The sequence below is a fragment of the Poecilia reticulata genome, chromosome 8 (assembly GCF_904066995.2).
Source record: "Poecilia reticulata chromosome 8, P_reticulata-male-v2, whole genome shotgun sequence".
Lineage (NCBI taxonomy): Eukaryota > Metazoa > Chordata > Actinopteri > Cyprinodontiformes > Poeciliidae > Poecilia > Poecilia reticulata.
The window spans coordinates 26,652,416-26,679,753 of record NC_088837.1 but is presented as its reverse complement, the minus strand read 5'-3'; the positions used below and the strand labels follow the sequence as shown (position 1 = coordinate 26,679,753).

Sequence of the window (27,338 nt, the reverse complement as noted above, 5' to 3'; positions counted from 1 at the left end):
TCGGCAGAAATCCTCCCTGAACTCCGGCTCACCTCCGGGCTGCGCGGTCCGCCGCTCCGAGGCTTTCAGCGGGGAAACCGGAGACCTCCAGGCGCGTCCCGGCCCCACCGCGCTCCGCCACGCCGCGCTCGGCGCTCCGCAGCCGGACTGAGTGCTGCTGCTCCGCCCGCTGGTCGCTGCGGCTCCGGCTGGTTTCTAGGTAACAGCGCTGCTGCTGCAGGCGGTGGGAGGAGTTCAGCTGCATGTCTGCCTCTCAGGTGCTGCAGCATTCCCTCACACACACACACACACACACACACACACACACACACACACACACACACACACACACACACACACACACACACACACACACACACACACACACACACCACCCCTCTAATTTCATTACTGCCCGGTTATTTGTGGTCTCTCCTCCTCTCTGGTTGGACGTAGAAACTATTTTCCTGTTTTGAAACCGGAAGTCTTTGGCGGGAATGATTTCAGGACCATCAGCTGTGGAAAATAACGGCGATGGGAAGGTTGGTGATTAATGGTCTACAACATTTTCACTGATGAAATCTGAAAAGTGTGGTGGGAGTCTGTGTTTTCAGTCGTTTGGAGACTGAAGCAGCTGCAGTTCAGTCCGACTGGTGGAGAAAACCTGAAGGTCGATGTCTGAGTCACATTCTCAGATTCATTTTGGTTCAGACTCTGAAAGGATTTCAGCTTCCAGGTTAAAATCTTTGCCAGGATTATTTAACTTTTACCAATTCACCTGCAGAAACGCAGGCCCACAGCATTATTCTGCCACCACCGTAGTTTGCTGTGGGTGAGATTTATGAGCAGCTTTAAACTTCCTGTCTGTTTCCTCTGCTCTCCAGTTGCTCTTTGTGTCGTTTTACTGGGAAATCTTTTGTGTTTTAAAGCTCCTCATTAAAGACGTGGTTCTGTTCGTGTAAAATCCAAATAATCAACCAAACTTCTCCTTCCTGATCTCCATCTGTTCATTCCTGATTGTTTCTTTGGGGCGTCAGACGTTTCCCTCCCTCTGCAGCATGTACCTTCATGTCGTCCTTGCAGGAATAATGCGCCATGAATCAGGAATTATAATTATTATCGTTCTCTCACCCTTGAAGGAAATGAATGGAGTGAATTCAGTGAATCCTGTCGTCTAGTGAAACTTGTTTCTGAGCATAAATGATCATTTTCCCTCCTGAACTGAAGCAGCAGCCATGATCAGAGCTGCTGGGTTTCATTAAACAACCAGCTTCAGCTCTTCACTTTGTAAAAATCAAAGTTTTCTCTAATAAAAAACATGTTCCTGGTGTGTGGGAGTGAGATGTCTTCATGAATAGAAGATCTCTGCACACCTGTCTGCTCTCACCTGATCCTGGATTATGAAGGTTTTCATTAATCTGCGATGCTGGGCCATTATCGCCGATATCGATATTAAACGATATATCATCAAACTTCTGACCTTTAGATGTTTTTATTGTTTTTCTTTTGAATGATTTTGTTTAAACCAGAAACAGACCATAAAGTTTTTATGTTTTTACAAAATATAAATAATGACATTTATATTTACACGATAAACAGTAAAATAAAACACATTTGTAAATAACAATGTGAATTATTTACATAATGTAAATAACAATTTACATGGTTATTTACAATATGATGAGAAAATCTCATCATTTTCTGATGAGAGAAAAATTATTTCTCTCATCTGAGAAATCAAAGCTAAATGTTTTGCACAGTAAAGTTGAGAAACTACAAAGACTAAATAAAATTTAGAGAGAATCTGACACTAAAGTATCGATCTTTTCATCAGTCCGATACCAACTTGGTATCAATATTATCGATATTTTGAGTCGATTTGCTGATTGCGATCTGCCTAGCCTAGCGCTAGCATCAGAAATCCTCCAACCGCTAAAATCCTCCATCTTGTTTCCATCTGGTGAAGAAGGAAGTTGCTCTCAGTGTCTTCAGAGGTTTTTGTGTCGTTCCTTTAACGGTTCTTGGCCGTTTCATCCAACAGAACAATCCCTCCTCTGTCTCTCTCTCTCTTTACATTTTACATGTTTTGGGTATTTTTTAAATCTGCTTCCACTTGAGTTGTTCTGCATTTCCTCGGTTGCAGACGTTTCTAATGAGGTCTGATCAGGTTGGAGCCTCTTCGCAGATTTTGCTCTGACTTTGTAAGAGCATCTAATTTTGACATAATAAAACCGTGTCTGCCAGGTTTTTACCAACTCAAAGGCACTTTGTGTTGAACGCTGCTCTCAGACCAATTTTAGTCTGATTATTGCTTTTAATTGAATCTCTGTGCAAACATGTCAACAGCACCGTATTTCCTGGATATTAGGCTTTTATTGATTCATCCACAGGAGACATAATTAGGACGTCGCTTTCAGGGACTCGACAACAACAACCCGACGTTTTGATTAAAGCGAGAGACCATCCATCATCAAAACGCGCTCCTGCTTCATAACCCTTCAGTTTGTTTATGCTTCAGCTCAGACCTGCTGGGTTTGGACTGTAGACACCGAACCCAACGAGTCCAGTCAGGTCAGCAGCGTCTAAACGAAAAGGTTTCACCAGAAACCCAAACGCTGAAACGAACAGAAAGGACAAGTTTGACTCCCGCTCAGAAAAATCACTTCAGAAAAGAAAAGAGGAAAAGAAAGAAAAGGAAATAAAGGAAAAGATCTTCAGACGTTCCAAGAAAATCACTTTCACGTTAAAAACATTTAACTAACTAACTAACTAACTAACTAACTAACTAACTAACTAACTAACTAACTAACTAACTAACCAACTAGCTAGCAAACTAACCAACTAACTAACTAACTAAATAAATAAACAACTAACTAACCAACTAACCAACTAGCTAACTAACCAACCAGCGAACCAACTAACCAACTAACTAACCAACCAACTAACTAACAAACCAACTAACTAACCAAATAACTAGCCAACTAACCAACTAACTAACTAGCCAACAAGCTAACGAACTAACTAACTAACTAACTAACTAATCAACTAACCAACTAACAAATCAACTAACTAACTAACTACCTAACCATCTAACTAACTAACTAACCAACTAACCAACTAACCAACTAGCTAACTAACTAACTAACTAACTAATCAACCAACTAACTAGCTAACTAACTGACTAACTAGCTAACTAACCAGCTAGCTAACTATCCAACTAGCTAACTAACTAACCAACTAACTAACCAACTAACTAACCAACTAACAAACCAACTAACTAACTAACCAACTAACCAACTAACTAACTAACTAACTAACTAACTAACTAACTAACTAACTAACTAACTAACCAACTACGTCCCTGAAGCTAAGTATTTCGTTAGCTCACAGCGTATTTAGCTGGCAGATAAATATTGAATGAAACGTATTTCCAGAGAAACACCACTGGGTTGTTTCTAGAAGCAGGAGATCCAGATAGAAAAAGGTACAAAATGTTACATTTGAACTTTAGATCCCCGTTAAAAACAAAACTGAACAAAAACATACCGGCGGTGGCAGCATGGTTCTCTGGGGAAACCTTTCTTCACATGCAACTGGAGTTTATTTTGGTTTTTTGGTTGTTTTTTTTATCAATGTGGAGAAAATCTGTAAAACCACAAGATAACATGTGACCCAAAACGTTGAGCTGACGATGAAGAAGATTTTAATTTCTAGATCAGTGGTTCTTTTTTGAGGTACCGAACCTCCCAGTTGCATATGCGCACTCACTGAACCGTTCTTATTCCAACCGCCCGACACACAAAAGACTTTGTGGTATTCTGATTTAGTAATGTAATTATATTAGTTGTGTTACCACCCCACACCACTAGAGGCAGTAGCAACCCCGAAAAGATGCGACTAAGGAGCAGATTTAGAAGTTCACCGAAAGCTACAGGATTTGGTAAAAACTGTGAGTTTTGCTGAATTAAAGAGAAAAGTTCAAATCCCTGCTGAGAGGAGCTCCTTCAATCAGGCTCCTCCGCAGCTCTGATTGGCTCAGCAATGTAACGTGATCCTCTGATTGGCTAAGGAATGTAACGTGATCCTCTGATTGGCTAAGGAATGTAACGTGATCCTCTGATTGGCTAAGGAATGTAACGTGATCCTCTGATTGGCTAAACAATGTAACGTGATCCTCTGATTGGCTAAGCAATGTAACGTGATCCTCTGATTGGCTAAGCAATGTAACGTGATCCTCTGATTGGCTAAGCAATGTAACGTGATCCTCTGATTGGCTAAGGAATGTAACGTGATCCACTGATTGGCTCAGCAATGTAACGTGATCCTCTGATTGGCTAAGCAATGTAACGTGATCCTCTGATTGGCTAGCAATGTAACGTGATCCTCTGATTCTGATTGGCTAAGCAATGTAACGTGATCCTCTGATTGGCTCAGCAATGTAACGTGATCCTCTGATTGGCTAAGCAATGTAACGTGATCCTCTGATTGGCTAAGCAATGTAACGTGATCCTCTGATTGGCTAAGCAATGTAACGTGATCCTCTGATTGGCTAAGCAATGTAACGTGATCCTCTGATTGGCTAAGCAATGTAACGTGATCCTCTGATTGGCTAAGCAACGTAACGTGATCCTCTGATTGGCTAAGCAACGTAACGTGATCCTCTGATTGGCTAAGCAATGTAACGTGATCCTCTGATTGGCTAAGCAACGTAACGTGATCCTCTGATTGGCTAAGCAATGTAACGTGATCCTCTGATTGGCTAAGCAACGTAACGTGATCCTCTGATTGGCTAAGCAACGTAACGTGATCCTCTGATTGGCTAAGCAATGTAACGTGATCCTCTGATTGGCTAAGCAATGTAACGTGATCCTCTGATTGGCTAAGCAATGTAACGTGATCCTCTGATTGGCTCAGCAATGTAACGTGATCCTCTGATTGGCTCAGCAATGTAACGTGATCCTCTGCAGCAAGTGATGGCAAAGCGGCGCATCATCACGACTTTACACAAGTTATTTAATGTGTCTTTACCTCCGCGGTCGGCAGAGGCTCCGCCGAACCCCTGAGGTTCGACAGAACCAGGTTTTTGATGTTTAGACCAAACATCAAAAATCATCTGAGCAAATATTCTAATGAGGAGGAAAATTTAAGCTTTGAGTCTAGAACCAAATTCAAGATGGCTGAAAACATGTTATGACCTGAGTTAGAGGACAGCTGCAAGGCAGCGTGGGTAAATTTACAGAGATCCAATCATCTGCTCCCACAGCATGATGCTGCCATGTCAAATCCAACATCTCGTTAAGAAATTAAAGCTTCAAAATAAAACCTTCGTCTGAATGATGAAGCTGTAAACTGTAAAACGCTCAGACTCTGTTTTCTGGGTCCAGTCAGCTGGTTCTGTTTATCCGCCTCACAGCGCGGCGGGGAAAGACCTCCGACCGCGTCCCAAAGGTCAGACACGGCCCACCACTTCCCAGCATGCATCTCTGCTCCTTATTGGACGAAGCACGGCCCACACAGTCAGTTTCCCTCCTGACATCTAACACTCGTTCATGGAGACGCTGCTGCAGCTGAAACATGAAACACAGGACCTGCTGCAGCTGCTGCTGCTGCAGCAGGTCCTGCTCCAAACTGGGAGACGATGCTGGTTTCTGAACTGGCTGTGAAAACAGTGGGTGAGTCAGAGGTGAAGGATGACAGGAGGGTCAAATAAAACTTCTCCTTAATGAGTCTCCATGGCGACCGTCAGCTGTTTAATGGCTACAAGGAACAAAAGCTGAGAAAAAACAGAAACATGGAGAGTTTAAACTGTTTGGAGAAAATATGAAGAGAAGAGCTGGGAGCTCTGGGCTGAGGACGACAACGTAGCTCATCTCTGTTCAGCTGTGGAAAGTTTCTGAGTTTTAGCTGAAACTAAGAATCTCCAGTTATTTTTAGTTTCCTGATTTGTTAAATTTGGAAACAGATAAAATTTAATCTCATGAGTCTGAAGGTGCCTTGATGCATCCAAACCGGCGGTGATGTGTTTCTGTTGCTTAGGAAGAAAATGGAGATATCAGCTAGCATCTGCTAACAGCCACTAGCATCCACTAACATCTGCTAACAGCCACTATCATCCGCTAACATCCGCTAACAGCCATTAGCATCCGCTATCATCCGCTAACATCCGCAAACAGCCACTAGCATCCGCTATCATCCACTATCATCCACTAACATCTGCTAACAGCCACTAGCATCCACTAACATCTGCTAACAGCCACTAGCATCCGCTATCATCCGCTAACATCTGCTAACAGCCACTAGCATCCGCTATCATCCGCTAACAGCCACTAGCATCCACTATCATCCGCTATCATCCACTAACATCTGCTAACAGCCACTAGCATCCGCTATCATCCGCTAACATCTGCTAACAGCCACTAGCATCCGCTATCATCCACTAACATCTGCTAACAGCCACTAGCATCCGCTATCATCCGCTAACATCTGCTAACAGCCACTAGCATCCGCTATCATCCGCTAACATCTGCTAACATCTGCTAACAGCCACTAGCATCCGCTATCATCCACTAACATCCGCTAACATCTGCTAACATCTGCTAACAGCCACTAGCATCCGCTATCATCCGCTAACATCTGCTAACAGCCACTAGCATCCACTAACATCTGCTAACAGCCACAAACATCCGCTAACATCTGCTAACAGCCACTAGCATCCGCTATCATCCACTAACATCCACTAACATCTGCTAACAGCAGCTAACAGCCACTAGCATCCGCTATCATCCACTAACATCCACTAACATCTGCTAACAGCAGCTAACAGCCACTAGCATCCGCTATCATCCGCTATCATCCGCTAACATCTGCTAACATCTGCTAACAGCCACTAGCATCCGCTATCATCCGCTAACATCTGCTAACAGCCACTAGCATCCACTATCATCCACTATCATCCACTAACATCTGCTAACAGTAGCTAGCATCTGCTAACAGCAGCTAGCATCTGCTAACAGCTGCAGCTACTGCTCTCGGTTCACTTTATTTTGTTCACTCAGTTTTTATAATTTGGATTAATTTTGTTTAGTAAATTTTTTTTGTTTGTTTTTGTGTAAAAAAAGGAAAAATGTTGAATTTATTTTGTCCCTACATATAAAACATTAGATTTGATCAGGTTTCCTTCCCTCCTGTTGCCTCATTTTCTGTGTAAAGGGAAAACACATACAAATCTCGGTCATTTTGACCCGAGGACAACATTAAACTGAGGCGGTCAGAAATAATTATCTGTGGATTTTCCACAATAATAACTTTATATCTGAGTGACTCTCCTCACCTCATTGACTGGCTCTCAGTTCGGCTTGTGGATTTACAGGATTTATTTGTCCTGCTGGATCGATGCTTTTAAACTTCATCCATAATTTACATGTTTCCTAAAATGTTTTATATGTTAAAATATGTTTCTGAGTTATGATCTTAAAAGTTTAAAACTTTCGTTGAGAACTCAAACGTTCGTTTGTGAGAAACAGAAACTCTGACTCTGCAGTTTCTGTTAGTTTGACACATTTTTAATTTAGACAAACAGATTTGGAAACATTTAATTTGGCCTGAGTTTGTTTTTATTGTTGCTTCACTTCACTTTATACTTAGATCAATCTGATGATGTCATTTTTAATATTAAATGATCATTTGATCAGAAACTTTTTACTTTTACTGGAGTTAATTGAGATCAGAGGCAGAAAACAGAACAGATTTCATTTCATCCATGCTGAAAGTGAAGCCTGTGTGTTAATGTGTGTGTGTGTGTGTGTGTGTGTGTGTGTGTGTGTGTGTGTGTGTGTGTGTGTGTGTGTGTGTGTGTGTGTGTGTGTGTGTGTGTGTTTTCAGGTGCGCTGAGTGCTTCTCTCTGCTAAATGAAAGAGAGGCGGGTTGCCATGTTCCTCTGATCCCCCCTAGCAGGAGCTGCTGCTCTGATCAGATAAGTGCCTCTCTCTCTCTCTCTCTCTCACTGATTCTATCTCTCTCTGTTTCTCTCTCTCTGTTTCTCTCTCTCTGTTTCTCTCTCTCTGTTTCTCTCTCTCTCTGTTTCTCTCTCTCTCTGTTTCTATCTCTCTGTTTCTCTCTCTCTGTTTCTCTCTCTCTGTTTCTCTCTCTCTCTGTTTCTCTCTCTCTCTGTTTCTCTCTCTCTGTTTCTCTCTCTCTGTTTCTCTCTCTCTGTTTCTCTCTCTCTGTTTCTCTCTCTCTCTGTTTCTATCTCTCTGTTTCTCTCTCTCTGTTTCTATCTCTCTCTGTTTCTATCTCTCTGTTTCTCTCTCTCTGTTTCTCTCTCTCTCTGTTTCTATCTCTCTGTTTCTCTCTCTCTCTGTTTCTATCTCTCTGTTTCTCTCTCTCTCTGTTTCTCTCTCTCTGTTTCTCTCTCTCTGTTTCTCTCTCTCTGTTTCTATCTCTCTGTTTCTCTCTCTCTGTTTCTCTCTCTCTCTGTTTCTATCTCTCTGTTTCTCTCTCTCTGTTTCTCTCTCTCTCTGTTTCTATCTCTCTGTTTCTCTCTCTCTGTTTCTCTCTCTCTGTTTCTATCTCTCTGTTTCTCTCTCTCTGTTTCTATCTCTCTGTTTCTATCTCTCTGTTTCTCTCTCTCTCTGTTTCTAACTCTCTGTTTCTATCTCTCTGTTTCTATCTCTCTGTTTCTCTCTCTCTCTGTTTCTAACTCTCTGTTTCTATCTCTCTCTGTTTCTCTCTCTCTGTTTCTATCTCTCTGTGTTTCTCTCTCTCTGTTTCTCTCTCTCTGTTTCTCTCTCTCTGTTTCTCTCTCTCTCTGTCTCTCTCTGTTTCTCTCTCTCTGTTTCTCTCTCTCTGTTTCTCTCTCTCTGTTTCTCCCTCTCTCTGTTTCTCTCTCTCTCTGTCTCTCTCTGTTTCTCTCTCTCTGTTTCTCTCTCTCTGTTTCTCTCTCTCTGTTTCTCCCTCTCTCTGTTTCTCTCTCTCTCTCTCTCTCTCTCTCTGTGTTTCTCTCTCTCTGTTTCTCTCTCTTTCATCATCACCGTTTCTCTGTGGCCCAAATATCAAGTTGAAGTTTCACAGAAAGGCTGATCTGTTAATTAGACTCTGGGTTTTATTCTGTGAACAGTTTTAATCTTCAAACGGACGATCAATAGTTACAACTAGTTAAATAAATATTCTGCTTTTAAAAGCTTTTTTATTGCATCTTTTTCACGTCATTTATTACTTTGGGGGAAATAATATATTCCTCATGATGTTTTTCTCTGGATTTTCCTGAGAAACAGAAACAGAAGCAACAATAAATGAACTATTTGAAGAAATCAGGATCAAATTTAAGCTGCTGCTTCTTAACATGAAAGAAATTAGCAGAACATTCTGAAGCGTGTTGTTTAAAAAGCTGCAGTCTTTTCTTTTGGTAAATTTGTTTCCTGTGAAAGATGGAAAACTTGAAATGAATTTTAAATTTTCAACAAACTCCTGCAGGAACGGAGACGTTTGATGAAACAGCTGAGTTCATATTTCACTTTTTCCTTTAACTTCTTCTTCAGTCTGAGTTTTTCTGGCGCCAAGACTTTAAAATTAGCAGCTTTAACCGATTTCTGGATGCATTTCCCAACATGTTTCCATCCCATCACACAGCAGAAACCATAAGGATTTATTGGGTTTTAATAAACAAACAGGAGAAGAGCAACAGGACGGGAAGACCTGGGTTTTATGAGCTAATCAGCAGCAGGAGCTGATCAGAGAACAATGAGCAGGTGAGGCTGATTAGGGGCCTGAGTAACAGCTGCAAGGAGCAGCAGCTGGAAATGATCCAGAAACCATGAAACACGACAGAGACGGAGGAGAAATTACCGGAAGATTCCCGTCGAAATGAAACCAGAACAATTCAGCTCACTACGCACTTCAAAAAACAGAAATCATTTCAACACAATCCTGCAAGTTTCAGCTAATAATAGTGATCAATTAGTGCACTAATCTCAGTTTATAATTCTAATTAGTTTAAAAAGTTTTTCTATACGGAAATCCAGCAGCGCATCGAGTCGTTGACCAGCAGCATCACTCCTCCTGACCAGCAGGGGGCGACAGGGGAGCGGAAACTAACAGGAAGAAAGTTAGTTTGAAGAAGAGACGTTCTGGTATCTTTTTAGATTTTATAGAAATTGTACACCAGACTCTTCAGGCTGCCTGGAGGCTGGAGGATGTTTCTACTTCCTGTTTGAGAGGCTGGAGGATGTTTCTACTTCCTGTTTGAGAGGCAAAGTGATGTTTCTACTTCCTGTTTGTGAGGCTGGACGATGTTTCTACTTCCTGTTTGAGAGGCAAAGTGATGTTTCTACTTCCTGTTTGAGAGTCTGGAGGATGTTTCTACTTCCTGTTTGAGAGTCTGAGTGATGTTTCTACTTCCTGTTTGAGAGGCTGGGTGATGTTTCTACTTCCTGTTTGAGAGTCTGAGTGATGTTTCTACTTCCTGTTTGAGAGTCTGAGTGATGTTTCTACTTCCTGTTTGAGAGTCTGAGTGATGTTTCTACTTCCTGTTTGAGAGGCTGGATGATGTTTCTACTTCCTGTTTGAGAGGCTGGAGGATGTTTCTACTTCCTGTTTGAGAGTGTGAGTGATGTTTCTACTTCCTGTTTGAGAGGCTGGAGGATGTTTCTACTTCCTGTTTGAGAGTGTGAGTGATGTTTCTACTTCCTGTTTGAGAGTCTGGATGATGTTTCTACTTCCTGTTTGAGAGTGTGAGTGATGTTTCTACTTCCTGTTTGAGAGGCTGGAGGATGTTTCTACTTCCTGTTTGAGAGTGAGTGATGTTTCTACTTCCTGTTTGAGAGTCTGGATGATGTTTCTACTTCCTGTTTGAGAGTGTGAGTGATGTTTCTACTTCCTGTTTGAGAGGCTGGGTGATGTTTCTACTTCCTGTTTGAGAGGCTGGGTGATGTTTCTACTTCCTGTTTGAGAGTCTGAGTGATGTTTCTACTTCCTGTTTGAGAGTCTGAGTGATGTTTCTACTTCCTGTTTGAGAGGCTGGATGATGTTTCTACTTCCTGTTTGAGAGTGTGAGTGATGTTTCTACTTCCTGTTTGAGAGGCTGGGTGATGTTTCTACTTCCTGTTTGAGAGGCTGGAGGATGTTTCTACTTCCTGTTTGAGAGGCTGGAGGATGTTTCTACTTCCTGTTTGAGAGTGTGAGTGATGTTTCTACTTCCTGTTTGAGAGGCTGGAGGATGTTTCTACTTCCTGTTTTAGAGTCTGAGTGATGTTTCTACTTCCTGTTTGAGAGTCTGAGTGAGGTTTCTACTTCCTGTTTGAGAGGCTGGATGATGTTTCTACTTCCTGTTTGAGAGTGTGAGTGATGTTTCTACTTCCTGTTTGAGAGTCTGGATGATGTTTCTACTTCCTGTTTGAGAGGCTGGATGATGTTTCTACTTCCTGTTTGAGAGTGTGAGTGATGTTTCTACTTCCTGTTTGAGAGGCTGGGTGATGTTTCTACTTCCTGTTTGAGAGGCTGGATGATGTTTCTACTTCCTGTTTGAGAGGCTGGGTGATGTTTCTACTTCCTGTTTGAGAGGCTGGAGGATGTTTCTACTTCCTGTTTGAGAGTCTGGATGATGTTTCTACTTCCTGTTTGAGAGTCTGGATGATGTTTCTACTTCCTGTTTTAGAGTGTGAGTGATGTTTCTACTTCCTGTTTTAGGAACTGTGACCTCACGAAGCCGCTCTGCAGACAGAGCGCTTAGCGTCGCTTTGATTGAGATAAAACATGCAGAGCAGAGCGCCGACCCCCTGAGGTCACAGGAAGCTAATTCCCCTCCTGCTTGGCGGATCACGTCAGCGCAGCAGGAGCAGAACAGAGACGGTGACCCCGGGACTCTGAGGTCAACATGGCTGACGGCTCAGGTCCAGCGCGGCGCCGCCGCCGCCTTCTGGGTCTGCTTGAACCAAAACACATTTATTAATGTTAACATGTCTGCTCTGCTGGATGGTGGAAAATCTGCTAAATAAAAACAGATCAGATCAACGAGACGGAATATTATTGAAAACTTTATTGCAGTAAATCAGTTCATGAAATGAAACATTAATTAGATCAATTCCTCTCAGACTGTTTTCAAACTTTTGTTTCTGTTAATTTTGACAGCAAATTAAAACATTTTTAATATCATCACCTTAATAAAACATCTTTTGCCAAAACAAATTAGTATGTAGTTTATTACTTAGCTGAGATTAATGCTGTTAATCCCAGAAACTGAGAGCTGCAGCATTTTGCCTTCTGAGTTTTGGTGACAATCGACTCAAAGCAGGAAATTATTCTGTTTGGTCAAATACTTAAAAAACATCTGGATAAACTGCAGGCGGCCCAAATTAAAGCTGCATGTGTTTCAGAGCATTTATGCAACAGTTATGATTTCATAAAATATGGCTTCATGTTTTATTCCCTCCATCAGCAGATATGATGTAATACTGGAAGGACACGTTTTACCACTTTCACATTTTTATTCCTGGAGCCAACAATCAGTTCATGTTCTGGTGAAGTGTTGGTGGTGAGGACCAGGTGGACTCAATCTGCTAGCGTGTGACTGACCTGTCGCTCCTGCATCAGAAGCTAACAGTGCTGGTAGCATGTAAACCCAGAACTGTGCAGGACAGGCGGTGATGGTGCTGATCAATGAGCTCTGATTGATTGTTGCACAGGCTGCGCAGTTGGTAGAGCTGTTTCCTTGCTGCAAGAAGGTTCTGGGTTCGATTCCCGGCCCCGGTCTTTCTGCATGGAGTCTCCATGTTCTCCCTGTGCATGGTGGGTTTTCTCCAGGTACTCCGGTTTCCTCCCACAGTCCAAAAACATGACTGTCAGGTTAATTGGCCTCTCCAGATTGCCCCTAGGTGTGAGTGAGTGTGTGCATGGTTGTGTGTCTCTGTGTTGCAAAGCGACAGGCTGGCGACATGTACAGGTGACCCCGCCTCTCGCCCAGAACGTTAGCTGGAGAGGCAGCAGCTCCTCCTGACCCCACTGAGGGACAAGGATATCAAGAAAATGGATGGATGATCTTATTGAAGTCAAGCTAGTAAGTTAAAAAGAAAAAAATACACTTGGTGTTGTAGAAAGGGAAAAAAAAGACTTAAAAAACTAAATGTTTGTGAAAATATTTAACATAACATTGATAAAAATGCTTATTTATTTACTGCTGTTGAATTTTACTATAAAATATTTGCTATTATACTTTTGAAATAACTGGTTTAAATGGGTGGAAATCTGATTATTATTCACAATGTATTTATCTAGTTAATTCCAGAATGTTATAGATGTTTCTGTTTCTTTTGAGGTTTTCCACCTAGTGCCATGTGGACCTTCATACAAAAATAAAGTTAACTACATTAAAGGCTGTTTGAGTGAAATCCAGTTGAAACTTCACAGTTTAACCAAACCTGACCAAACTCAGCAGCTCAGAAGCTTTTCCTTCTGCAGCCACTGATCCTTTAAAGAGCCTTTAAAAATCCAAAACACAGAATATGAATTCAAATTGAGATGATGAAATTGATTATTTGTATTTAAAATCTTTGTTTTTAGTCTAGTTTTGATATTTGTCTTGAATTGCTTTTATGTATTTTGGGATTGAAGTTTCTTCCACCTTCTTCAAATCTGACAAAATCATCGTCAAACGTTTGTGCAGCAAAAATGTTCATAGTATTAAAGAAGTTATCGCCATGAGTATCTTCAGAGCTGCTCAAACGAAGCCGAGTCGATTAACACAAATGTGGTTAGATTTGAAAAATGTGGCTGGTTGACCTTTCATGACCTCTGGACACATTTATTAATCTCTTTAACATTTTTGCAGCACAGACGTTTGACACCATTTTAGTTTGATTTGAAGGAGGTGGAGCCGACGTCGCTCTGGTCTGATGAGACTTTCAGGTTCTGAGAAAACAGCAAAAAGACCCAAAACCCTCCCGGTTGAAGCAGAACCGACGGAGACGAACTCTTTCTGCCGCAGAGTTTCTGACCAACGTAAACCTGGAGCGACCGACTGAGACGCTTCAAAACGTTTCACTAGCTGCTTTATTCTGCCAGCCTTGACTGAACAAACACGACAAACCAGAGTCATTATCACTGAGACCTCGGTGAAACATGTAGCTGCAGGAAATCGAGACATGGAGAAAGGGATGAAGATGAAGGGATGAGGTTTGAAAAGAGCTGAAAAGTCCAGAATCCATTCATTTTAAAAGTAAACTGTCAGTTAATGAAATCCTCTTTATGGACGTTGACTCATTTCGTTCATGTTAAAGTTCATGCGCTGCCCACCTTCTGCTGTAAATAGATCTGTGATCCGAAAGCGCTCTGATCTCAAGGAAACATCAGCATTATGGATGCTAGGTTACCGTGGCAACATGGGGCCTTGAATGAGTTTTGTGATGTAAAGTCAACTTTTCACCAGAGGAAGCTTTGTGCTGCAGTCGGATCGCTGCGTCATTACGAAGGAGAGTCAGAGGTGACCAGATTTATTTCATTCTCATAAAACAAACTAATGATTAAAACAAAACAGGAGAGTAAGTTCAGCAGATTAGTAAAAGTAAATATTTTGCATGTTTTTATTGGTAGTGTTTCCATTACCGATAAATATGACTTAAAGTTACACATCTCTGTCACAATGATTCATTAAAGTATGAAAATACAGAACATTTCTACAATATAAAAATGTTTCTGCTCAGTAATAAAGTGTGAGAATGAAAAGAGCAGGAGAGGAAGCTGGAATATTTTTACTGACGCACAGAAACAGAAATGTTTTTGTTGCTGTAAATAATAACTGACATTGAAAAAGGCAGAAATGACATCATTTCTTCATTCTGAGAGCTTTTCTGTTCGGCCTTTAGTGGAAACTGTTTTCTGGTTCTCTGATCTTCCTGCTCGTCTCTTCCGGGCCGTTTCTGAACTTCCGGTTTGATGCGTGAACTCGGAGCTTCAGAGCCGTTCAGAGCCGCGGGACCCGGTAACCGATCCCGCTTTAACGAGCCTGCTGCTGGGCGTGGAGCGGCAGGAACAAAGCGTCCCTCATTACGGACACAAGACAAGAGACGGACCGGGACCGGAACCGAGCAGCTGCAGCTGGTAACGAGCCTCATGACGGCCGGCGGCCATGAAGGTCAACAAAACAGTTAGAGACGCTGGCAGCCATGTTGTTGGCGGCAGCCATGTTGGCGGCAGCCATGTTGTTGGCGGCAGCCATGTTGTTGGCGGCAGCCATGTTGGCGGCAGCCTCTTTCAAATGATGCGTTTCTACAGCTTCATAGTAAAAATATTAATAAAATACTGCTTCATAGTTTAAAATTATTACCCAGAGTCCTCCGCTTTCCGAAACATTTCGGGTGATTTCTGGGTTTTCTTGTTTTGAACTCTGACCTCCTTTTCTTCTCCTTGTTACCATGGTTACTAGTTGTTGTTGCTCCTTGTTTAGCTAACACCAGCCTGGTTTTTCTCTCCACCGTTATGAGCAAATAAAGTCAGAGATGAAAACCAACAAATGCAGCTGCAGCTTTTAATGAAGCTCCACTAAAACATTTATTTATGGTTTTTCTTTTCTCACTGCGTTTTTATCCAGTTTGATTCCTTTAAACTGTAAAATCCTTTTAATCGTTTGTAGCGCTCTGCAAACTGACAGAAAACCAAACCAGGAACAAAATTCATCAGATTTACTTCTGTGACCTGGAGCTGTTATGATTTTTAATTTTTACTTTTTACTATGGTTTAAAAATAACAACCAGTGATTTGCAGTCAAGCTAAATCAAAAGTGAATAAGAAATAAAGTGAAAATTAAACTTATTGAACTTTATTTTCTAAATTATGAGCGCCCCTCTCCCGGTGCTGCCCTGGGTAATTGCCATTTGACCCATATTAACATGTGTGTGATTTATTTTACAGAAAACGATTGTAGATATTTACAGACTCACTAATGCTGGCGGTTAATCACAACCTGATTGGTCAGCGAGTTAAATTCAGTTTAAAGTTAAATGGGGAAACAAAGTCACACTTTAAAAATAGTTTAAAAAGATCATGAAGTTAAAAGTAGCTCTGACCTTTAACCTCACACTCCCTCACCACCTAAACTCTATTTAAGGTTTTATTACTGCTCCTCCCCTGCTGGCTTTATTTATAGAGGAGAATCATTTAGAGGAAGTGATGTCACTGCTCATTTCGATGAGCCAATCTGACGGAGCAGAGGTCAACGCCGCCACCCTGACCCACCTGTCCACGCCTCCACTAACACGATTTGTCGTATTAACAGTTTTAATCGTGTCTACATCTCCTCTAAAACAAGAACATCCATCAATAAAACATTAAATCTGCTGTTGAGGAGAAAGTTCTGATCCAGAAAGTCTCAGTTTGACTTCAGGAGGAAAAACATTTAAAAAACTTCTGGATTATTCATGAGATTAAACCACAAAGATCAGAAACACAAGATTCACTTTAATCCAAAATAAAAGTCAGAGATTTGGCACATCAGCAGTTCTTCTTTTTGTGTCATAATCTGGATTAAATTTGAAGTAGAACAGAATAAATACGCCATCATAGGGGAGAGAGAAGAAGCGACCAGAAGTTTGATTCTGTTTGTTTAGAAGAGCGAAGCCTCGACTGGATGGAAGTGAAAGTAACTCGGTTTCCTTCCTGCAGAGAGAAAAATGACAACAAGCAGAAAACAAGATGGCGTCCGTCCCGTCAGAAAGAGCCCAGCAGCAGAACATTAAATATCATCCAGTCAGGAAACCAATGATTCAGATTTAATTATTCAGTAAAAAGTTTTGCAGTAAAATCAGAAAAAAATGATGTTTGGTTGATAATCTGGACTGCAAAACGTTTGGCGAGTGAATGTGAAGCACGGTGGTGGCAGCATCATGCTGCAGTGATGAGCAGTGAAAAGATTTGATGCCTCCAAACACTCAGTGATCAAACTCCAGCTTTTATTGTGAAAATTAATCAGATTAATGTTTCACCATAATGACTAAAAACCAGAAAACGGTAAAATCTTCCTGTGTCTGCAGAAACCAAACCAGGAGAAGTTAAAGGAAAGTTTGGGTTTTATTTGGGAATTCTTGGATGTTGACAATGTGCAGACCCACGATGGAAGCATGTTCATGTGTTAAAATGGCCTAGTCAAAGTTTAAACTACAATCCAAACAGGAATTTCTGCCAAGACTTGAAAATGGAGCTGAAAATGATCAGGATGAGTGAAACCAGAGAGACGCTGCTGTTCTTCTTCTCCTTCTTTATGGCGGTTAGATGTGAGTTGGCGCCATCTACTGGAATGGAGCGTGGATCAGGTGATGAAAGTATTTTACACAGATTTTAAAACTAAAGATAAATAATAATAATAAACTACATTCTCTATTAATTTCATCATCAAACATGGCAACAAACTTCTGACCAATCACAACCCGCCTCATTGGCGTGGCTCTACATATTTCCGGTGAACTTTGACCCCGGTGAAGCTCGTGGTCTTCATTTTGTGCTCTCCGGCGCAGGCGTACATCCCAGAACCGTCTCCATGGCGACGTCAGAAGGTCCTGTTCTGAGGTCGACTGACAGCAGATTAGTTTTATTTTTAATCGATTCTGAATTGTAGTAAATAATAATCATGATTCACGTTTGACATTTTTTTAAATTCATTTTTAAATAGTATACAATTATTCAGGCAACAATCTGACAAGAAGGTAAAGATCTGACTGACCTTTAACCTCTGGGAGGTGACAGTGAATACAGAGCAGCTGGGTGAAAATAAACATTTAAATAAAGATATGAAGGAAAGGAGGAGCAAAGAGTGAACCAGGTATGGAAGTATGTTAGTGGCAAACAGAAAAACGACCAAAATGATCCAAATACAAAACCAAGAGCCAAAAATATTAAATTCTCCTTTTTAATTCTGATCTGTTCTGAATCTTTCTCAACTTCCTGATCGTAAATATTCACAGCTGGTTTAAAATGAAGTTTCTGATGAGATGATGAAAATATTTCTACGGTGTGATTTTTTTCTTTGCGTCATCAGAGCGTGGGTTTCTCAGCAGCAGCAGCGCCGGCCCTTTTTTCCGCTCCGACTCGTCGCTGGGCTTCCTGTGAGCCGCCAGTCGCTCTGCACTCCAACATGGCCATCAGCAGAAAAGACAGCTTCCTCTGGGGCAAAGGTAGGCAGCTTTTAACCCGAACGCGGGGCAAAACGGGTAACTGCAGGCGTTTCCAGGGGTTGTCTGCTTCCAGCTGAGGATTTTCACAGATTTCAGATGTAGTTATGGAAACTTCTCTCGTTTTATTGTTCCTGTTAGAATTGTGACTTTTGGGTCTCATTAATGGTTCAGTTCCTCCAGGATGAGGGCGAGCCTCGGGGTGACGAGGCTGTGGGTCTGCTGGTCGCTGCAGACCAGCGGTGTGTGTGTGTGTGTGTGTGTGTGTGTGTGTGTGTGTGTGTGTGTGTGTGTGTGTGTGTGTGTGTGTGTGTGAAGGTCATCCAGCTCTGAATCCTTTCTGCCCCCCACAGCGCCACCGAGGCTCCGACTGGCGGACAGGAGGCAGAGCGACCGCAGCGGCCAACCTGAGCAGCTGGACGACCTGCAGGTACCCAACCTGTCATTAAAACACCTGCTCACACACACACACACACACACACACACACACACACACACACACACACACACACACACAGAAACAAGTCATTTTATTATTTCTGACTGAGGATCAGAAGCAGCTGCAGGTTTTCACACCAAACATCGTTTCCATTTTTCCCTCAGAAGCTGAAACTGGAGCTGAATGATGGAGCGGCCGGATCCAGCAACCCGGACCTGAGGCGCCACAGGTGAGGCTCTGCCCAGGTGGATCCGGGTCCAGCTGGGTCCCACCGGGTCCAACTGGGCCCGCTGGGCCGTGTCCAGCGCCTTTCTTCAGCTGAACTCTGCTCACTGTGTCAGCTTGAATTATTTTTAATCAGAACTATTTTCAGCTTTTCTTCACTTCCTTTTCTAGCTGCAGTTTTTTAAGCGAGCGCTTAATGACACTCTGTGAAGCTTCTAGATCATAAAATAGTTTCAGGTTCGGTTTTAATTCTCCAACTCTCCGACCTGTTGTGGTTTTCTGCCTGCTGGCTCAGTCAGTCGGTCAGAGGCGTCAGTTTCACAGCCAGAGGAAAGAAAAGGTGTTAAATTAAAACTTATGTTCAGATGACTGGTGACCCCGTTTCTCTACTTCCTCTTGCTTTTGTTGCTGCGTTCAGCGGCTGACGGGAAACGCTGCGTTCACTGCCACGTTGCCCACAAAAACCAAACACATTTTTCTGCAAACTGAACCTCAGACTGCAGGGGAAATGGAACATCAGCTGATGAATGAGATTATTTAAAACCTGCACAATGGAGCTGGATTAAAAACACATTTAATGAACAACATGCATGAATCTGTTTTACTTCATTTAGCCCAGAGCCTGTGGTTCACGTTTTCTAATTTTATTCAACTTTGTTTAAAATGAAAATGCAAATTTAATTGTTTTTTAGATTAACATGAAGCAAATAACCAAAAAAGTTCATTTCTTGACATTTGTTCTCTTGTTTTAGTAAAAGTGTGGTGAGGAACAGGAAGTTTCTACGAGGGAAAAAGAAATTCAACATGGACCCAAAAGTGGTGAGTTTTCATTTCCTGGACATCCAGTGACTGTGGGGCTGTCCAGAGGTCAGAGGTCACCGACCTGCAGTAGTAACTCCAGAGTAAATGGGATTTTTCTGCTTCCATTCAACTGGTTTTAATGGTTTTAATGGTTCACATCAAGCTGAAACTACACTGCAAAAACACTAAATCTCACCAAGTATTTGTGTCTAGTTTCTGCTGCAAACGTCTCGTTGCACTAGAAATAAGACAACACTGACTTAGAGGCAGCTTAGAGATTAAGTCAATAATTACTGAGTCAGCAGGTTATTTCACTTATAAAATAGGAAAAATTATTCCAAGTGAAATAATCTGAATATTGAAGAATCTTTTCATCAATATGAAGGAATTATTGACCTAAATCAGCTCCTATTTCTGCTCAAAGGTTTCTTCTGAGTTTCTTTTGTCTCAGTTGTAGTTTACTGACACATTTCCAGGAGAAACTAAACCAGACGTCTTGGTAAGATTGAGTTTTTTCAGTGCAGCAGCTCAGTGAGTGATGCAGTAAAGGAGCCGCCTGCAGAGCGGCGCAGCAGCGAGAAAAGCCACATCCTGTTCCTCAGAGATGCAGAGGCGTCGCCTGGCAGCCAAACCGAGTTTTACTGACACGATACAAAATGGAGAAGAGATCAGTTCACTCAGCTGTGACTCAAAACCTGAAGAAGGAAACCATTGAGATCTGAGATATGATGCTTCTGGTTGATGAGAGACCAAGATGAGGCGACCGTCATGTATGAGGTCATTTCCTGTGAAACGTTGTTTTCCTGCAGGGCGTCCGCTACCTGGTGGAGCACGGCATCCTGGAGTGGCGAGCCGAGCCGGTGGCGGAGTTCCTCTACAAGGAGGAGGGGCTTAACAAGACCGCCATTGGCAACTTCCTGGGAGAATGGTACGGCGGGCAAGAGGTCAAAACTAAGATCAAAACAGGAAGGTCACAACAGGAAGGTTAGAACAGGAAGGTCACAACAGGAAGGTCAGAACAGGAAGGTCACAACAGGAAGGTCAGAACAGGAAGGTCACAACAGGAAGGTCACAACAGGAAGGTCAGAACAGGAAGGTCACAACAGGAAGGTCACAACAGGAAGGTCAGAACAGGAAGGTCAGAACAGGAAGGTCACAACAGGAAGGTCAGAACAGGAAGGTCACAACAGGAAGGTCACAACAGGAAGGTCACAACAGGAAGGTCACAACAGGAAGGTCAGAACAGGAAGGTCACAACAGGAAGGTCACAACAGGAATGTCACAACAGGAAGGTCACAACAGGAAGGTCACAGCAGGAAGGTCACAGCAGGAAGGTCACAACAGGAAGGTCACAACAGGAAGGTCACAACAGGAAGGTCACAACAGGAAGGTCAGAACAGGAAGGTCAGAACAGGAAGGTCACAACAGGAAGGTCACAACAAGAAGGTCACAACAGGAAGGTCACAACAGGAAGGTCACAACAAGAAGGTCACAACAGGAAGGTCACAGAAGGAAGGTCACAGCAGGAAGGTCACAGCAAGAAGGTCACAACAGGAAGGTCACAGCAGGAATGTTACAACAGGAAGGTCACAACAGGAAGGTCACAACAGGAAGGTCACAACAAGAAGTTCAGAACATGAAGGTCACAGCAGGAAGGTCACAACAAGAAGTTTAGAACAGGAAGGTCACAGGGACTGGAGGACAGCTGCATGAACCAATCCAATCCAGTTTTATTTATTAAACCTTCAAAACCAAAGTGCTGCACAGTCAAAGTAAAAACACACAATAAACCGTTTTATTCTGCCTAGAAATATAGTTATATTTTGCAAAAAACAAATATTTGACTGTAGATTATCACGACTTAGAAAGTAAAATAGAAATTTAAAGGGGAAGGAATCAAAGAAAAGAAACCTAACTAAACTAATAAAAATGTTATTTAATAAAAATAGAATGATGAATAAAAAATATTTGATACATAATGAAATAAGCTCAAATATGTAAAAAAAATAAAGTACAGTAAACTAATTAAAATGTCTAATATAAAGTTAGCCACGGTATTTATAAATAAATTTAAAGGAAAAAATAAGGGAAAATATTCAGAAATTCAAATGAAACAATATAATAAAATCTGAAAAGCATAATTTAACTGCCTGTTGAATCTTTTTGATTTTGACGTTTTCCTTCAGAAACTCCAGTTTGTACGAAGTTATGGTTAATTTATCTTGTCCTACAATCTTATTTATACTTTGCCATTAAAATTAAATTCTTAAATTTTATTTGAATTTGTTCTGGACAAACAGGCAAACAGTCTGGAACTGTTTAATGTGTTTTACTAATATTAGTTATGCTTATGTTGTTGTTATTCTGCTTTTCCATTTTTCTTGAAGGCATCGTTAGCATAGCATCAATATTCAATTGTTACATTTCCTAGTTTTTACAAACTTTAAAGCACCAATGAGAGGACAGGAAACTTTTGGGGGCAGGACCAAAAATGGGCGGAGTTACCGCAGCTGCATTTAGCCACGCCCCCTGGACCCGCCCACAAGTTGTTCCTTTCAGTTTGAAATACTGTAGTCTGAATTTTAATCCTCTACGTTGTTGAGTTTTTCTCAAATCCTAAACGAAGTGAATGGGTTTGGTAGTTTTCTCTGCTCCTGGTCTCAGTCTGCTTCCTGAATGTCACACAGGGAGGAAATGCACCTGAAGGTCCTGAAGGCGTTCGTGGCTCTGCACGAGTTCTCCGACCTGAATCTGGTCCAGGCGCTGAGGTTGGTGACAATCAGATTAAATATTCATTTTATTTAACTTTATTCTGTTTTTCTCAGCATAAATAATTCTCATTTTTTACCAGCGTTGGCTTCTTTTGATGTGTTTGAATAAATCTGTTGTCAGGCAGTTTCTGTGGAGCTTCCGGCTCCCAGGTGAAGCCCAGAAGATCGACCGGATGATGGAGGCGTTCGCAGCGCGTTACTGCGACTGTAACCCCGGAGTGTTCCAGTCCACAGGTACGACTCACCGACCAATAGGAACGCTCTGCTGCTTCACCGACCAATGGAAACGCTCTGCTGCTTCACCGACCAATAGAAACGCTCTGCTGCTTCACCGACCAATAGAAACGCTCTGCTGCTTCACCGACCAATAGAAACGCTCTGCTGCTTCACCGACCAATAGAAACGCTCTGCTGCTTCACCGGCCAATGGAAACGCTCTGCTGCTTCACCGGCCAATGGAAACGCTCTGCTGCTTCACCGACCAATAGAAACGCTCTGCTGCTTCACCGACCAATAGGAACGCTCTGCTGCTTCACCGACCAATAGAAACGCTCTGCTGCTTCACCGACCAATAGAAACGCTCTGCTGCTTCACCGACCAATAGAAACGCTCTGCTGCTTCACCGACCAATAGAAACGCTCTGCTGCTTCACCGACCAATAGAAACGCTCTGCTGCTTCACCGACCAATAGAAACGCTCTGCTGCTTCACCGGCCAATAGAAACGCTCTGCTGCTTCACCGGCCAATGGAAACGCTCTGCTGCTTCACTGACCAATAGAAACGCTCTGCTGCTTCACTGACCAATAGAAACGCTCTGCTGCTTCACTGACCAATAGAAACGCTCTGCTGCTTCACTGACCAATAGAAACGCTCTGCTGCTTCACCGACCAATAGAAACGCTCTGCTGCTTCACCGACCAATAGAAACGCTCTGCTGCTTCACTGACCAATAGAAACGCTCTGCTGCTTCACCGACCAATAGAAACAGAGAGCCTGAAACCTCTGTGCTCATTGATTCCTCACTGCCTTCTGCACAAAGCCTTTACTTTGAATAGGCCGGTGCGGCTGTGCAGCTGAGGCAGCGATAACAAAGCAGCGCTGCGGTTTGTCTTACAGACACCTGCTACATCCTGTCTTTTGCCATCATCATGCTCAACACCAGTCTGCACAACCCCAACGTGAAAGACAAGCCCAACCTGCAGCGCTTCGTCTGCATGAACCGAGGAATCAACAACGGCGCCGACCTTCCCGTCGACCTGCTCACGGTCCGCTCACTTCCACCGACACGACAGAGCAAAACCAAAACCTGGTCCCTCCTGCCTTCAGGGGGCGCTACAGGGACTTTAGCCCAAACAGTGTCGTCTGCAAACACTCAGTTTTATTCCACACTGACCCAAACCCTTCAGCTTCGCTCTGAATTCACTGGCTGCTGAAAATAAAATAAAATTACCTACCTAGAATTGTGCAAGCTAGAGTTATGAAAATACATTTTCTGAAAGGAAACAGTCTAATTTTGGACATTTTTGATAAAAAAAAGTTTAGCTGTTTTTTTGGTTGCATTGAATTTAGTGAATTTTGTAAAACAACAAAACTCTTTTTTGACGTCACCTCCGTTTTTTCCTCCAGAAACTTTACGCCAGCATCCGCAGCGAACCCTTCAAGATCCCCGAGGACGACGGCAACGACCTTACTCTGACCTTCTTCAACCCGGACCGCGAGGGCTGGCTGCTGAAGATGGGTGAGTCCACTGCAGCTGCAGCAGCGACGCCGTAGCGCCTCGCTGGCCGCTGCAGCAGCGACACCGTAGCGCCTCTCTGGCCGCTGCAGCAGCAGCAGCAGCGACGCCGTAGCGCCTCTCTAGCCACTGCGGTTCTGACCGTGTTTGTTGTGGCTCCAGGCGGCCGAGTCAAGACCTGGAAACGCCGCTGGTTCATCCTGACCGACAGCTGCCTCTACTACTTCCAGTACACAACGGTGAGTTTCTGCTTCCTGCTGGTCAGAGCGCAGCAGCAATGTGTGTGTGTGTGTGTGTGTGACGTTCGGTTTGTCCTGCAGGATAAAGACCCGATCGGGATCATCCCTCTGGAGAATCTCTGTGTCAGAAAGCTGCAGGACTCCAGCAAACCGGTAGAGAAACTAACTTCTGCAAACTGAGCCAGAAAATATCATTTCAACATTATTTACCTCTGATTGCGGTTCCTGTTTCCACCAGTTCTGTCTGGAGCTGTACAGCCCCAAAGGTCAGAAGGTCAAAGCCTGCAAGACGGAGAACAGAGGCCGAGTGGTGGAGGGGAAACACCAGTTCTACCGGCTGAACGCCGCCAGCGAGGAGGAGAGAGACGACTGGATCAGCGCCATCAGGTGGGAGACAGGACACACACACTGACAGGACACACACACACACACTGACAGGACACACACACACACACAGACAGACACACACACACACTGACAGGACACACACACACTGACAGGACACACACACACAGGACACACACACACACACACTGACAGGACACACACACACAGGACACACACACACACACACTGACAGGACACACACACACACACACTCACAGGACACACACACACACACACACAGGACACACACACACACACACACCGGACACACACACACACTCCTGCCATCCTCTGACTGAAACTGGTCAATGAATTATTAATAATATTAACAATAATAATGGCTCATTATTATTATCATTAATATTATTATTATATATTTTCAGACTCTTAAATATCAGACAGAAAATATCTGATTAAATAAAAACTGTGGTTCTGATCATGAATTAACTCAAACGATAGTTTCAGATTTATGCTGATTTATTTGTTTTAAATATGAGAAAAATCAAAATAATGAGAATAAAGTCAGAATATTTGTCATAATATTACAAGATTAATGTTGCAGTAAAGTTGAATTTTATTTTCTTTTTTTGGTTTTCCAAAAAATCACTTCAATTGGAGTTAAATATAATACGTTTTAATTGTTTTACTATTATTGGATACAAATATTTTTAAAAAATATGAAAATCGAGTCGAGTCAGTAAAAACAGGAAACCTCCAGTTTTGCAGGAAGTTTGGATCAGATTGGATCCAAACTTTATTTCAGATTAAAAGTCCAGTTTGTCGCCAAAATGGCCGAATTGAAACAAACCTGCGAGTTTTGACTTTTGGATAATTATCCCAAACATTAGTTGTGTTTATAAAACGTATTTTTAATCATCTTCAGCTTTTTTCTCTTCAACAGATCCAATAGTTACGTTTCTATTTCCTCAGGTGATTTTATGTCAACATGAGTTTCATGACCTTTAATATTGAAGTGCAGCAGCAGGAGAAACGTGCAGATCAGCCATGAAAACGTTGAAATCGTGTTGTTTCTTCCAGGACGAGCATCACCAAGGACCCGTTTTACGATCTGGTGTCGATGAGGAAGAGGAAGGTGATCAGGAATGCTTCATCGTCGGAGTGAAGCATCTTGAACGAAGAGGAACCGTGAGCTCACAGAATGAAGAGTCCAAGTCGCTTCTGCAAACTGCAGACAGACGGATCCTGGAGGAAATGAACTAAAATGATCACAAAGAAGCTTAAAAATGAAGCGAAAAGCAGCGGAGGACCACGGCAGGAAGCTAGAAGAGCAGAAACGAAACTGAGGCTGAAGCTAGAGGACGAAAACAAAGAAAAGATGCTGAATGTTCACTTTAAAAAAGAAAAGATGCAAAACATGGATGTTCAATATTTCCACAAAAAACAGAAAAGTATCAAAAATGATGTAATTTCAATACTAATAACAGTGATTACAGAGAATGAAGCTACATTTAGAGTCCAGGGGGAAAATGCACAGAAAAAGAAACGTCTGAACGCAGAAACATAGTAGAAACTATAAAACATTTTTAAAATAACCTGCTGTAAAAATGTCAAATACGTCTGGATGACAATTAATTCAGTCTGAGGAAACGATGTAGCATTTCTTTATAAGTCTAACTTGTTTAATTTATGAACCGTTGAATGTGTACAGATTGTTATATTTTTATGTTCCATATGTAATTTAATGATCGCATAATCAAACTTGTAGAATAAAGTTTGTTTTCCTCGAAGCGTGTCGCCTTTTCTCCACCAGATGGCGCCGCAGCGCCGCCATGTTGAACTGAAATCTGAGTTTTATTTCCTTTTTTTAACCGCAGTGAAGATCGAGAGACATCAAGTTTCCGGTGAGTCGTACTGGTTTTACTGGGAGGACAGAAAACTCCAGTAATTAGAAATGAATAACTCGGGTTTCTAAGTTCCCCATCGATCTCTGCAGACCCGGAAGTGGAGACGCTGGTTTCCTCCTGCGTCATTTCATTTAGTTCATCTCGTTCTTTGTGATGTAAAATTAAAAAATCACCTCATCTATGTGTTTAATTCAGATTAACTCTTATTTTTTGTACATCCATTGTTTGTTTGTTTTGTATCAAAACCTTAAAAATGATCCGTGAAACGGAAACTGAAGCTCAAATGATTCTGCTTCCTGTCGCCAGTCAGACTCAGCGGCTGCTGAAACCGATCCCACCCCGTTGCCATGGAGCCGTCTCCATGGCAACGGCTGACCGGTTGCCATGGAGATCACAGGATTTCTCAAACGTCACAGAAACGGATCCAGGTTTGTTTCTGATGAAGAAAAAACACGATGGGAAAATATTAAATATGATTTTACATAAAACTAATAAATGAGATCATTTGAAAGCAAGTTTTTTAAATTACCTCAGTTTTGATATTAAATTTAGTTTCATTTTCTGAAACAAAAAAGTTCAAATTGTTTATAAATTTTATTCTTTTTAAATACGTAACGTGGTGTTTCATATGAAATGTTTTTATTCAATATTCTCCTGATTTGACCTGATTCCACCTGAGCGCCTGCAGGTGAAACGGCTTCATGGACACCAGCAGAAACTCGTTACGCCGTTTTATTTCTCATATTGTTT

General features: G+C 42.2%; 1 protein-coding gene across 3 annotated transcripts; it reads left to right on the top strand.

Annotated features, from left to right (window-relative positions):
- Positions 1-26,471, top strand: LOC103469501 (cytohesin-2-like). 3 transcript variants are annotated; one of them, XM_081610371.1, is made up of 14 exons: positions 1-521; positions 17,996-18,131; positions 18,482-18,558; positions 18,732-18,796; positions 19,545-19,611; positions 20,403-20,521; positions 22,281-22,361; positions 22,486-22,598; positions 23,479-23,627; positions 23,989-24,100; positions 24,260-24,336; positions 24,418-24,489; positions 24,575-24,723; positions 25,762-26,471. In XM_081610371.1, the coding sequence occupies exons 1-14, from the start codon at positions 477-479 to the stop codon at positions 25,844-25,846; spliced, it is 1,347 nt and encodes a 448-aa protein (XP_081466497.1). In that variant the 5' UTR covers positions 1-476; the 3' UTR covers positions 25,847-26,471. The 3 variants fall into 3 exon arrangements, with proteins under 3 accessions (XP_081466497.1, XP_081466498.1, XP_081466496.1); XM_081610372.1 differs by lacking the exon at positions 1-521 and adding an exon at positions 11,486-13,027; XM_081610370.1 differs by lacking the exon at positions 1-521 and adding an exon at positions 13,045-15,066.
- The last annotated feature ends 867 nt before the right edge of the window (positions 26,472-27,338 follow it).

Bases quoted from the DNA above. Each gene is read 5' to 3' on its own strand.
- LOC103469501 (XM_081610370.1), top strand. From the start codon at position 14,902: ATGCGTGAACTCGGAGCTTCAGAGCCGTTCAGAGCCGCGGGACCCGGT. The intron at 18,559-18,731 runs GTACCCAACCTG...TTTTTCCCTCAG, and splicing joins AGCAGCTGGACGACCTGCAG to AAGCTGAAACTGGAGCTGAA. The intron at 24,101-24,259 runs GTGAGTCCACTG...TTGTGGCTCCAG, and splicing joins GGGCTGGCTGCTGAAGATGG to GCGGCCGAGTCAAGACCTGG.